At 37.3% G+C, this 14,022-nt stretch overlaps 1 protein-coding gene and 1 non-coding gene across 3 annotated transcripts; one reads left to right on the forward strand and one right to left on the reverse strand.

Annotated features, from left to right (window-relative positions):
- The first annotated feature begins 3,095 nt into the window (after positions 1–3,095).
- TRNAV-AAC (transfer RNA valine (anticodon AAC)) lies at positions 3,096–3,169 on the forward strand. The gene has a single exon. It is a non-coding gene; the product is annotated as a tRNA-Val (tRNA).
- Positions 3,170–3,217: 48 nt separating this feature from the next.
- LOC112749531 (protein IQ-DOMAIN 22) lies at positions 3,218–7,525 on the reverse strand. 2 transcript variants are annotated; one of them, XM_025797804.3, is made up of 4 exons: positions 6,228–7,525; positions 4,295–4,468; positions 4,103–4,183; positions 3,218–4,007 (listed from the first exon to the last, which is right to left on the reverse strand). In XM_025797804.3, exons 1-4 carry the CDS (start codon positions 6,543–6,545, stop codon positions 3,492–3,494), a joined length of 1,089 nt encoding a protein of 362 aa, XP_025653589.1. In that variant the 5' UTR covers positions 6,546–7,525; the 3' UTR covers positions 3,218–3,491. The 2 variants fall into 2 exon arrangements, with proteins under 2 accessions (XP_025653589.1, XP_025653590.1); XM_025797805.3 differs by having other exon boundaries at positions 6,378–6,766.
- Positions 7,526–14,022: the final 6,497 nt, after the last annotated feature.

Here is a 14,022-nt window from a genome sequence, read left to right on the forward strand (position 1 = left end):
CCGGAGGCCAAGTTATGCCTTACCAAAGTTCGTCAAAATCAAGTTTTACAAAACCATGCAACATTCTCTAGTTTCCAAAACTTCCAAAACCAAACAAATTCATATACATTCTAATTCATATCAAAACTCACCATTCAACACGCACAATCACATCCATACGTGTCATCACTTACCAATTCACTTCTTCTATCATTTTCACACCTAATCATCATTCAATTCACCAATCCCTCAATCAAATTTCAACAACATCATACATCAATAATACTCCATACATAAAACCATCATTTATCATCTATCATCAACATATTAGCTCTCCACCACAATCATATCTCAACATCAATAATTAACATCACAATTCATCAAAATTATCACAATCATCAAAATCATCATTATACACATCAATTCAACAATTATCAACAACCAATTCAATCCTATCCTAAGTTCTACTAGTCTAAGTGTCACGAAACATTACATATTACATATAGAAAACCGAAATCATACATTGGCCGATTCCCAATATACACAAAATCACCAAATTTAATTTCAACAAGCCTCCAATCACCAACAATCCACCAACCTCAATTCCAATGCTCCAAATCAACTCTAATAATCACAATTTCAAGCTATACATACCAATATTACCACAATTAATACCTAGAGTTCATCAAATTCACAAATCCATAAGGGTAAAGAGGAACTTTATCTTTTTCAATTGTATTTGGGGCACAAACCAATAATAACCAACTATTGAATGGCACCTAAATAACCAAAATCATAAAATTTATTCAAAATCCAAATCTAAATTTTTTAAATTCTTAGGGCTGAAGAATGGAGTGTGAAATTCAAAATCTTACCAACAAATCCTAGTTAGAACTGATGGGCTCGGCGAGAGTTTTACGTAGCCGCAAATAGGACACGAATCGGAGCACCGTATCTCAAGTTATGGTTAAAAGAAGTTGAAGATGAATAGTATTTTTCTCTCTTCTCTTCTCCCTTCACTTCCGCTTCTAGGGTTATGTTCTTGGGTGAAATGAGGTTGAATTAGCTTCATTAACAAGCTTATATATATTGGGCTTGGGCTCAATTTGGACTTAGTCCAACCCGTTAGTATTTTTTGTCCATTTGGCCCAACTTTGGGCCAAACCTTTAGAATTAGTACCCGATTTTTAATTCTAAATATTTTTCTAAATTTTTTCTACTATTTTTATCACTCTCTCGCAGTATCGGACAGACTTAAGGCGGCACTGCCAGCTAAATTACTGGTACATATTTTTACGCAATTTTTTGCAAAAAATTATATTTTTCCTTCAAATCTCATCGTTAAATTTTTAAATTAAGACGTCTAATTTTTTGAACCTATTCCGGATAATTAAATTATTATTTTATATTATCTAAACAGTCAATTTTAATTACGGTTCTTACATTCAGCTTCCTGCTCGAGTTGTTCTAACCGTCTTTGGTGGCCGTGAACTAATCCCAGTATTTCCGTCGGATGGGGAGGTTCTTCATCTTCAGGCGGGTGGACATCTGAATGAATCCGCCCCAGTTGAGGGTTTATTGACGTTCTTTCCCCGAGGGGGGATTCGTTCTTTCTCGAGGGTGGAGGTAATACTAGCGTCAGGTCGTCATAGTGGGGCTCTGGTTCCGACTTAGACGCAGTGTGACCATCTTCATATTGGTTGTCCACCATACGCGGATGTAGACTTCCAGGTCCCTGGCAACGGTACTAATGTTCCGGAAGTTACTTGAAATGGGATTTGGGCCTGAACGTGAGGTCCAGACTCCTCCTAAGGCAACGTCCGACTTGTGCTGATGCCGATGAGCCGCTGTTCGAATTTCTCATGAGGAGGTGGGGGTGGTACCTGCAAGAGACTCCGATACTTAAGTTAGCAGGGGTTTTAAGCAAGTTTTTAGTAGATTGGGACGTGAATATACTTGTGGGGTGTCAAGTGTATTTATAGTAGAGTAGATAATCATCTTTTGGAGTAGTTTCACCTTTGTTGGTGGATAACCATCCCCTTTATCTTGAGAGTTTGTTGAGATCTTTCTTTTAGATGAGGTAGAGATAGTAGGAGATATTTAAAGGAGGTAGTTACTTATTTAAATAAACAGGGTTAGACTACCCTTAGGGGAGGTAGTTACTTATTTAAATAAATAGGGTTGGGCTACTCGTATCGTGCCCGACCTCTTATGAGGTTGGGTAGGTAGAAGAAACCACCTTTTTTAGGTGGGCCTTTATCTTTATTAGACCTGACTATATGTTTTTTGGTCAGGATATGAACACATATTATTTTTCTTTGATTTATTATGTATACAAAAATCATGTTTAAAAAAAAGTGTATCAAATTTTCAACTAAATTCCATATGCATAATGTCAAATTGTCAACAAGAATCTGACGATATCCTATTTAAAAAATATGTTTGTATTAAAAGAAAATGTTTTAATTTGGATTTCAAAACATTATTATTCACTTTGCTCTTTTCCAATAAAAAGAGTATATCAATATGCTAGTGTCATCATTGACATGCACAAAGCTAAGCTAATAATAATAAAGGTTGACATATAGTAAAAGTAAAATGGACAAATAAATGTTTAACGAAAAAAAAAAACCTTGAAAATTGATCTATGTATTAATTTTTTTTTAGGACTAAAATATCTTTTTTTTTTTAATTTTTGGAGACTAATTTAGATAATTACTCTGTTAAAAAATAGACTGAAGACTAATTTGTCTATCGGAATAAAACTTTAGAGGTTAATCAATATATTAATTATTTTTAGGAACTATAATGTCCGCTTTTAAAATCTTGAGGACTAATTTAGTTAATTATTCTCCATTATAGAAATTTTTTAAAAACTGTCTTAGTATACAAAAATTCAGCAAATATTGAGTTTGATATTTAAAATTGCAAACATAGATGTGTTTTAGTTTTATTCTTAAAATTTTAAAATCTCTAACATCATCCATCAAAGATTAACAATGTTTTTAAAGAAATTTCAAGTATTAGAACGATATATGCTTGTTATTTTGGAACTTTATGAAGGAGCACTACAATATGAAATAAAAACCTTCCGATAAAACAAACCCCATAAGCAAGGTGTCGTGGTGTAGTTGGTTATCATGTCAGTCTAACACACTGAAGGTCTCCGGTTCAAGTCCGGGCGATGCCAATTTCATGCACTTTTCGGATAAATAAAAATTCAAACGAAAAGAGAGAATTCCTTTAAATCAAGCCATGAAGATTACCACATAAAGCAAAAAGTACTATAGTCGTCTTATAGTAAGCCATTTTAAATTTTTAACACATGGAATATATATGGCTGATCATACAAGTATAGTGCTTAAGAATCAAATCAAAAGCCTAGCTAGGTTAGCGATCACATTGACACAACACAAAAGATAACACTGAGAGAAGCATATACATAAATTCAGTATCTATATCCGAGGGGCAATCCAAGGTTGTCCAAATGCCCAGAACCTGGATAGGCTTTGCTAGTGAAGCTTGCACGTTTGTGTTTGCGAGAACCTATTGAATGAACCACACCTCTCATATTGGAGTCTTTGTTTTGGTGCACTCAAAGATCTTACCTTGGCTTTAGAAGATTCAGTGTAAGCCATGTAACTTGGATAGTACTCGCAACAACCACTACTTAGGTAGCTTCTATTAGAGCCGTCACTCTTTGTGGGAGTATAAGTAAAATTGACAGCATCACACACTGAATTCTCCTCAACTTCACAGGAATATGGACTATGACCCGATTGATGAGATGTTGAGTCCCTTGTGGCGGCGAAACTCTGCCTGTAATGATCTGAAACCAATGGCTGACTTGTCGAGTCGAAGAGATTTCCGCGTTTCGAATTTTTGTGTGCTTTTCCAGAGTCAATTTCGAAAATCCCCGCGCTTCTTTCATCATCCATGCTACAAGTCCTTGTCCATGATCTTCGTTGAGTCCACGATCGTTCGATGTCTCGATTGCCAATGGTGACATGGGATCTAGAACCATTTCTCTACAATAATGACATGAATGCTCTGATAAGTTAACTCCCTAAATTTGTTCCCGGAAGAGTAAAACTATAAACAAAGAAAAAAGAAAAAAAAATACCTTGAGTACTGATGGCGAGTGATTATATTCCATGCTGGAAGAACGGACTGGGGTTTCAAATTTCTCTGGTGTTGCTGGAACCTGTAAAACGTGACCAAATTTCTCAAGTGGTTCGTATGATATTCATCCAATGACAAGCATGATTATCCAGAGATAAAAGATGTAATGATGAAAAGGATTGGTGATGCTTACATGGAAGTGAGGGGCCTGCAGAATTTGGGCCCGGCAGGCACGGGCACGGGCCTGAGCTCGCAAGAGAGTTTGCATTCTTTTCAGCCACTGTGCAGTGCGCTTCCTCTCAATGTGACCTCTCACCAACGCTTGCAGCTTCACCAATCCTTTTAACGCTCTTAGTGCTCTCCTTGCCTTCCATTTTCAACATCAAACACCAAAATGTGCACAATTACTTAATAAATATCTACATTTATTTCGACAAAAATGGGAACAAAGATAGAGCACCTAAACAGTCTTAAATAATTAGATACATAATTGGATAACAAGAACTAATTTTGTAAGTAAGATTGTAAAACCAAATTAAGAGTTAAATGGTAATAGGATTCTAATTAATAATGGGGGATGGCATGACATAAAGAGGACAAGGACATCACAACAACAACACTACCCGCCCACAAAGGGAGAAGAAAGAACAGTTCTGTCGGGCAACATTATATTCAAGCTAAGTATGTCCAAACTCGAAACATTAATATAAACCATGCTAACTAAATACTGAAAATAAACCACCAAATTAAAAATTGAGGAATGTTAGGGGCCAGCAATTTTGGTGTTTTGTAACCATCAATTGGCCATCAATAGTGTTTTTAATGGTGTGAGATTACACTAATGGTGGAAAATCACTCACTTTTGTTTTGATAGTTAAGTGCTTGCCAGAAAACACAAAAATTGATGACTTCCTAGACTTTTTCCTTAAAAATTCATATAAAATACATGTTTAAATATAAAATATATTTTAAAAATATATGTAAAAAACAACATGTACATTTATCCTCTATATATATATATCATTTATTTTTCTCGTCTGGTCAACAATCTCAACCTGAGTGTGGTGAATAAGTGACACACAAAAGGACGAACATATATCTCAATTAAAGAAAAATAAAGGCAGAGACAAGAGAAGTTGGGGTTGTTTGACTCCCCATTATCTGTCCCCTCACACACCAAAGTAAATAGAGGGGCAGATGGGAGAAGAACTGAATCGTTGTAAAATGAGTTTCATAGTGTTCAGATGAGAGGGACCAACAATTTAAGAGAAGGACAATTTAAGTTTTATTGAATGAAGTGCTGACTGCTGAGGAGTGAAAACCAAGGCTCTCTCCCCATCCATCAGTGATCACAACTCACAAGACAATTAATTGTGAACGGGGCAGCAACCAGCAACTCATAAAGAAAAAGGAAAGAGGGTTCAGCAATGATGCTGATCGATGCTGACGCAGAGAGGGAAAGAGAGAGGACCTCACTCCACTGCTGTTGCTTCAATAAATACAAAAACTGCCATATTTTGCAACCCTTCACCACCAGGGCCAGGCCCCTACTTCTATTCTCACCAAAACAACACGCAACAACTGCTACCTATGTATGTAGCAGGAAAGAAGGAACCACCTTCATTCACTACACAACACGACGTCGTTTCCTAAATAAAATACGGGCAAACTACCAAAAACTACACCTGACACAAATATATATAAATTCTATTTTCAACAAAAGGCTCTTGAATTATCTAAAAGCGTGATAAAAATAAATACTGTTGAAAGAGTGACGTAGTTTTTATATGACAAGTGAGACTCTGGAATTAACTAGTGAACCATGTGATGCTTTTCTACTAACCAAGCAGGTCTTTTACCAGGGCTGTGTTTGACACATTTTTAATTTCTTTAGGAACAACAAAATTCGAATGTTTCTTTGTCAACGCCCAAGATAATTCGACGTGATTTACCGATAAAATACTTCTACACCGCTTGGTTTCAACCTTATTGATAATAAGCGCAACCGTAGTAATTAAAGAGCAATAACTAATATGTTTTTTTTTTAATTAAAAGCAACGGGAAAAAAAAGAACAAGAATAATGAACATTGATGTAGATGAAGAAGAAGATGATGATGATTCTAACCAAACAGCCTCGAAATGCCGCCTGAATCTTAACGGCTGCCCATTCTTCGCGAGAGACGGCACTTCTGCCGCCGCTGCCGCTGCTTTTGAGTCCAGCGGCGGCTACCACCTCGATGGCAGGGTCATGAGCAGAAGAAGCATGGAGTCGTACCTGATGGCGATGTTGGTGGAGGTTCTTATTCTCTCTGTAAGAGTTAACGAAACTCCAACGGCGTTTGTCTTTGTGTGGTTTTGGAGCGGCGGTAGAGGGTGGTGGTGCAGAGTCAGAAGACCTTCTGAGACCAAAAAGCCCGCGAAACCATTTTGTTGCCTTACCCATTTATGTGTTCATTGCTGCTGCTACTACTACTTGTTGATTCATTAGAAGAAGAGAAGATATAGAGAGAAGAGGGAGGGAGGGAGTGGAGTGTTTCAGAGATTGAGTCAGTCAGAGAGGGAGAGAGAGAGAGAAGAGGCGGTTGATGACTTTTTCTGTCAGCAAAAGTGTGCAAAGATTAGTAGTAAAATAACTTAGGAATAGGAACACGTTCTCTTACCCTCAGACCAAAGTACCAAACTTCATTTATTTATTTAATATTTACCACAATCCGTGTGCAATGAAAATATTGCTTTAGTATGATTTGTCATTTTCATAAGGATTTTGTTTTCTTCACATTCAATGTATTCAAGATTTATTTCATTTCTTTTAAAAATAAAAATTATGTTATGTGTATATTAAATTAATTATTAATATAAAATATGTAATAAAATAAATTAAATAATATATATTTATACATAAATACATAATAAATAATTTTAATAGTTAATTTAGTATATAAAGAATATTTTTATAAAAATAATTACCCAAAATGCAATGCATTAACAAAATTTATTTGGCCAAATATGCCATGCACAAAAATAGTTGCAATAGCTAAGTCAAAAGTTTATGGTAGTAGGAAAAAAAAACCCTATGTATGCCTAAGAAAAATTATATGTATAACTAGTTAGTTCAGCTGAGCTGAGCTGACCCACATGAATGTGAAGTTGAAACCAGTCAAAACGTGTGCATCTGTATTGTCTCTGCTTGCGTATCCACCCGTACATTGTAGCTTTCCCATTAATCCAATGGTAAAAATTACTTTTTGACTTTCAAAAAGAAATGATAAAAAATAACTATTTTATATTTTATAAAAGAAAAACTGATAAAAGAATTTATTGTTTTATTATTAATAAATTATCATTTTTATCATAAATATTCGAAATACTAACAAAATTATCTTAAAAAAATAATAGGAGTAACGAAAAGTTGAAAAAGAGCTCGCGATCCGAGCGGAAGGAACCAAACTAAATAGTAGTGAATGGATTCTCACTTGTCAGGTCCGGTAACCAATGGTCCCCTTTCACTATATTACAAATTCCAATTTCCCAGTTTAATTATGATTTTTTCTCTTCTTTATCCGCATTTTTTATTTCTTAATTGTAGCACCCCACTCAGTTTCATTTCCAAATTCCAATTGTCCATGCTACAATCAGGTTTCATTATTTTCACATGGGAAAGCGGCAATCTTATGGTTGATTAATACCAGCAAGACCTTGGTAAGGTATCAGATTGAAAGGAATTTGAGTCCCTAATGGTAAAAATAAAATAGAATTAAATAGAGTGAAATAGAATTAAATGAAGTGTAGTAATATATATGCATAGTGTTTAATTTTTGTCTTAAAAAAGGTAATCACACTATTGGAAGGAGTTGCTTTTAGGCCTTTTAGCTTAAAAGAAGCGGAAAGACAACACAAACAAATGACAATACATGAAAGTGTGGAAAATTATTAGAATAGTTACATGTGAAAAACTTTTACCAAATATATAAATAAAGATGTGTTCTTGACATATCATGGTGTGATGACTGTGCCGACACTTAACTGAATAGACAATTGAGCAAGGTGGTGATGACTGCACAAGACATAACTTTAGCAACCACATAATCTCAAATTTAATTCTCAAATCAGCCACATCCATAGTATTTTCCCACCCTACCTTATTTATTATAAGCCTCATAACACTAAACTAGACAACTACCCAAATTATGAAAATAATTATTGCATCTTGGATCTTGCCATTGATTAATACCAATGTATGTGAGATTGATTTTGTATGCAAAAATTTGTTGTACTTGACCTTTATGTGCTGATTGTCATGCTGAACTGCCGGGTGGGTCCATGGATAATTAACAATTCAATTTTTTTATATTTTTTATTAGAATTTAGCCGTTTAACTAACATGTGTTTTAAAAACACATAATAAGTTTATATATTAAAAAATTTTTTTATTAAAAATATTTAAATTTTTTTATTAATAATAATTTATCATGTGCCTTTAGCTAAATCCTTTTTATTATACCAATTTGCAAATGTGAACTGAAAATTGGTCAAATATGATGGAAGCATGCAGATGTAGTTGTAGTAGTAGCGACATTAACACTTTGGTACCCGGTAGGGACGAGGACGTATCAAGAGTGAGTTTTGGGAATTGGAACAATTAACATTGGGGAACACTTGGAAGAAGGAGTCAACAATGGAAAAGGTCATTGCCAAATCAACCGACCATTAAGAAGATTATTCATTGCTGACAAGTCACAGCTCACAACATTGGCCCGTCAAAAAGAATGAAATTTTGAAATTCTAGTTAATGCATGTAAAACGAAGCCACAATGAAATATGCTCATGAAAAATGTTTGGGGGAAGAATTCTTGAGCCCATGTGCATATCACAATCTATCTAACATTGCTTTGTTAATTATTCTTTATCCCATTTGCAGCGAGGGTTTTAAAAATACACTCACACATTTACCTATTTATAGTATTATACACAGTTACACACAACTTAGTGTTTTGTAAACACGTTGGAAGCATAAGAAGCACGTTCAATCTTTTTTAGTGCTGTAATTTTTGTTTAGCTAATCTTTTTTTTAACGCGAACATGATTCTAGGTTTGAACTCCCGTTCACCAGAAACAACAAATCATAGTTTTTGCGTTCACTTCATAAATTAAAAAATTAATTAGCATTCTACCAATTTTGCCATTCAATCTCATCTACAATAAGAAATATAAAAAATAATCATCAGAGTTCTTTAATTTTTTTCATAATTATGCTTCACAAACAAATATTTTTTTAATATTATTATTAGTACTTTTTGTTAAGTTTTTTTTATCAATTATTTATTTATTTTTTTTATTAATAGTATGTGTTACGAAGGGTAACCGGAGATTAACGGGTTGGACCCAATGGGTTGGCTCAATCGTCTAGCGGGGGAAGCCTTCGAGCAGGTTCACGTTTGGAAGCCTCCTTCCAACTTGTGTGTGAGGGAGAATGGGGGGTGGTACCTGCAAAGACACTTCGATGCCTAAGTCAGCAAAGGGGTAAACATGTTTGGAGAATATTGGAACTTAGTGATACCTGCAGGGTGTCAGTATATTTATAGTGGTGAACCAATAACCACCGTTGGAGTAGTTCCACCTTTTAAGGAGGATAACCGTTTCGTTATCTTAGGGAAGTTGAGATATGACTCCTAGAAGTGGGTTGAGAGATTTTAGGGGCAGTTACTTATTTGAATAAGCGTTATCTACCGGCTAATCTTCGTCCTCGACTTCTTTTGGCCAATTCGTTGTTAAGACTGACTTCTTAAGAGAAGGTCGGTGTCGAGTGAGAGCCAATCTTTGGGTTGGGCCTTTTATTTGGACTTGGGCCTTAATGTTGGGTCAGGGTATGAACAGTGCCCCTATTCGAGTGCAATCTCTTTTAAGAGTTGGATTCAAGTATTTTAACTCGGGCTTGTAGCCGACCTGATGAGGAACCGACGTGATTTTTCGAAACCGACGTAATTTAAAGTTTCTCAACGATCGCATCTAATCAAACGTCGCGTCCGTTGGGAGTTCACGTACTTATACGCGGGGATCAGTTACGGTGCATTTCTTTAATGACCGTTTTGATTTTACCATTATGCCCCTGGCATATTTATAAATACTTTCCCTCTCTTTCTTTGTTTCGTTTCTGGAAACTTTTTAGCCTTCCTCCTTTGTTTGAAAAGAAACTTCTTCTACTCGAAAGAAACTCCTCTCTTTTACGCGTCGCCGTCGTCTCTGCCTTTCTTCGCTAACAAATGTCAGTTCTTTCTCTCCTCCTCTTTTATTAATGAATGCTTTTTACTTGCATGTTTTGCTTAGGGGAGTGTTCGTAGCAAGTCTGGCTGTAGGCCTAGTGTTTCTGTTTCACTGAGGATCTTACGTTGGCCCTATAGAGACCTTGTTTTTTACTCATTTTCCTTTTTTCTTTGTAGGTTTCGTCACCCTTTTACTAGGAAAAGATGTCTTCTTTAGAGTCCCTTTCCCAGTGGATGGATGTTACAGTTTTTGGGGAAGAACCCCTTGTAGATACTGACTATATTACCGATCTTCGTAATCACCATAGAATTTGTGTTCTTGATGAGGATGAGCCAAAATATGAACTGATTGCCCCGGGTCCGGAAGACCGGGTTTGTTTTGGAAGGGCTTCTGATGCGGACCCTCATTTGTATGAGAGCCTTTTTACCCGTCTGGGAGTCTTTCTGCCATTTTCTGACTTCGAAATAGCTGTTTTATCTTACTGTCGCATTGCTCCCACTTAGCTTCACCCCAATTCATGAGGTTTTATGAAAATTTATTAACTTATCAGCCTTGAATTAAATTTTTCGACCTCTTTGAAGATTTTCTTTTTCCTTTTTCATATGACCAAGCCCTTTAGTGGGCAGAACAATAAGCAGCAATGGGTGTCTTTTTGAGCCATCCAAGGCCGGAGAGTCTTTACCTTTTTTGATGAATCTTTCCAAGACTTCAAATTTTTTTTTTTAAAGTTCAAGCCGTAGAGGGTCACAACCCCTTTTTTCTGGACCAAGACTCTTCTCCCTGTTTTTCCCTGTACTGGTTGGAAGCCTCTCCTGTGAAAAAATATAGCCTGGATGACCTGAACGAGGTAGAGGAGGTTATTGTGGGATTCTTCCGAGAAGTTTAGGGAAGAGCCCCTTATCTTGATACAAAAAAGTTCCTCCAAAGGTCTTCGACCTTTGTACAGACTCAATTAGGTAGATATGATTGTTTTTTTATTTGCTCCGACTTGTTTTAATCATTTCTGACTCTGGAATTTCGATTTTCTTGTAAATTGATTTTTTGCCTTCTTCCTTTTCAGAAATGGTGAAGAAAGCTTCTGCCTCTTCTTATCAAAAAGTTCAAGATGCCAAGAAAAGGTCTCGGGCGCGGGTGGATGCGGCAAGGGCCACTGGTACTCTTCCTTCTCCTCCTCCCCCTCCTCTTCCTCCCTACAATTTGGGGACTTCCTCCCGTCCTATCATGGTATCCTCTTCCTCTACTTCCTCTCTTCCTTCTCCTCCCCTCCGCCCCGATCTTCCCCTGAATCCGAGAAGAAGAAGCGAAAGACTTCTTGCTTTTCTTCCGGGGTTAGGTTCGATAGTCCCCAATTTGTCCGGAACCATATCTTTTCCCATTCATATTTTAATATGGATAATGCTATGGTTCGGAACCATCTGAATGTTATAGTTCAGGGGAGCATCCGGGCGGATGGGGTGTGTACGAGACTCCTGGATATTTTTGAACATACTCCCCTTAGCTCTTTGGGTTCTGCCCGAAAGGTTGAGGAGCTTGAGCGGAGAATTTTTTTTTATACTAGGAGGAGGAGAAGAAGTTAAAGGAGGAGGTTACCAAGTTAAAGGAGGAGAAGGATTGGGTTCGGGAGAGGGAGAAGAAGTTGATGGGCCAGTGTGCCATGGCAGAGGGCCTTAAAGAGAAGGCGGAGCAGAATTATATTAGGCTATTTGGGGAGAATCTGGATCTAAAAAAGGAGCTTTCTAGGTGTCGGGACGCTTTCCAGGACTTGGAGGATTCAATTGTTGAGGGTGCAGAAGAGGCATGGAGGATCTTTAAGGAACAAGTCAGAGTTATTGCTCCCAACTTGGACCTCTCTCCATTAGATCCTGACAAGATCGTAGTGGACGGTGTCTCCCCTCCCCGACCTGTGACTGACTCCGAGTTGAAGATGAGGGGACAAAGAATAGTAGAGTCTCCTCCTCGGGGGGACGTGCCGAGTTCCTCGGGAGTTCCTTCTCAAAACCCTGATCAGCCTGTTTCGCCCCCTCCTGGTGCTACTCCGACTTCTCTCCTCGGTCCTGGTGGTGATGGGCCTTCTCCTGATCTTCCTTCCTCTTAACTAATTATGGCTATATGGGGGCCCGGCCTGTGGGTCCCCTGTTTTTAAACAATTTTATTTTGTGGTGGCGTCTTGACATTTCTTGGCCTTTCAGGCCGTAAACAAAATATTTAAAAATACCCTCTTTTGGATAAGGGTTTATGGTATCTTTTGTTGTGTGCATGCTTTCTGTTTAGGTTTTTCCAAAACCCTTTTTGATCTTTTTTGCTTTGAAAATTTTTTTATCCTGGCTGGCTGTCCTTTTGTCTGAGCTACTTTGAATTTTTCTCAAAGACTTGGGACAGCCTATGCCTTTGGTTTTTTTTGTTGGATTTTCTTTTTCTCTTTACATATTCCTTATACTCAATTTTTTTATTTATTGAGTTACTGTAACTTAGGTTATTTTTGTGATGCATTTTTCTTCTCGGTTTTTCCGACTTGTAGGTCGAGTGATTTCCGAGTTTATCATGATCTACTTTTATGACCTCTTTACACCGACTTGTACCTCATCGTTTTATCCTGACGACCATCTAGGTCGGTTCATGGAATTTTCACGTTTTGTCGAGTTTAAGCCAGCGCATTTCGTGGAAAGAATAACGTATAAAGGAACTTATAAAGAGATATGGGAAAAAGATCTTTATTTATTTGCGAAGGTACTTTTTGCTACTAAGGGCCTTGACAATTTGTTTCCTTTAGTCCCCACCTTGATGCCTCGTTAAAAACCCTCCTTCAGGAAAATCCTTTCTTTGGGAAAAAAACCATGAAGTTGGGAAAAGAGTACATCAGTGAGCGGAGTTTGCTTTTAACTATAGTACCTTTTCATATTACAAGCATGCCACGATCTAGGTAGATTGGTGTCGTTTAAGTCGGTCACCTTATAAGTAGCCTTTTCCTAAGACCTCACTAATTTTGTATGGTCCTTTCCAATTGGCAGTGAGCTTTTCTTCCCTAGATTTGTTGACTCCAATATCATTTCTAATCAAAACCAGGTCGTCTGGGGTGAAACTTCTTTGAATGACCTTTTTATTATATCTATTTGTCATCCTTTTTTTCAATGCTGCTTCTTTTATCTGGACTTGTTCTTGGACTTCGGGGAGTAACTCCAGTTCTTCTTTGTGCCCCTGTATGTTTCCAACCTCATCGTAGAAGCTCACCCTTGGACTTTGCTCGCTGATTTCAACTGGTATCATGGCTTCTACGCCATAAGCAAGTCGGAAGGGTGTTTCCCCGTGACAGACTGAGGTGTAGTCTGATAAGTCCAAATTACTTGTTGTTCTTCAGCCCAGGCTCCTTTTGCATCTTGTAGCCTTTTCTTCAACCCTGCCAGTATGACTTTGTTAGCTGCCTCGACTTGCCCATTTGCCTGTGGATGTTCTACCGAGGTGAACTGAAGCTTGATCATGCTGGCTACTAGGTTTCTGAAGGTTGAGTCGGTGAACTGGGTGCCATTATCCGTGGTGATGGAGTGAGGTACCCCATACCTTGTAATAATATTTTTGTAGAGAAACTTCCGACTTCTCTGGGCAGTGATGGTGGCCAATGATTCTGCTTCTATCCACTTCGTGAAGTAGTCTACTCCCACTAT

The sequence above is a fragment of the Arachis hypogaea genome, chromosome 15 (genome assembly GCF_003086295.3).
Source record: "Arachis hypogaea cultivar Tifrunner chromosome 15, arahy.Tifrunner.gnm2.J5K5, whole genome shotgun sequence".
In the NCBI taxonomy this organism is placed as follows: Eukaryota; Viridiplantae; Streptophyta; class Magnoliopsida; order Fabales; family Fabaceae; genus Arachis; species Arachis hypogaea.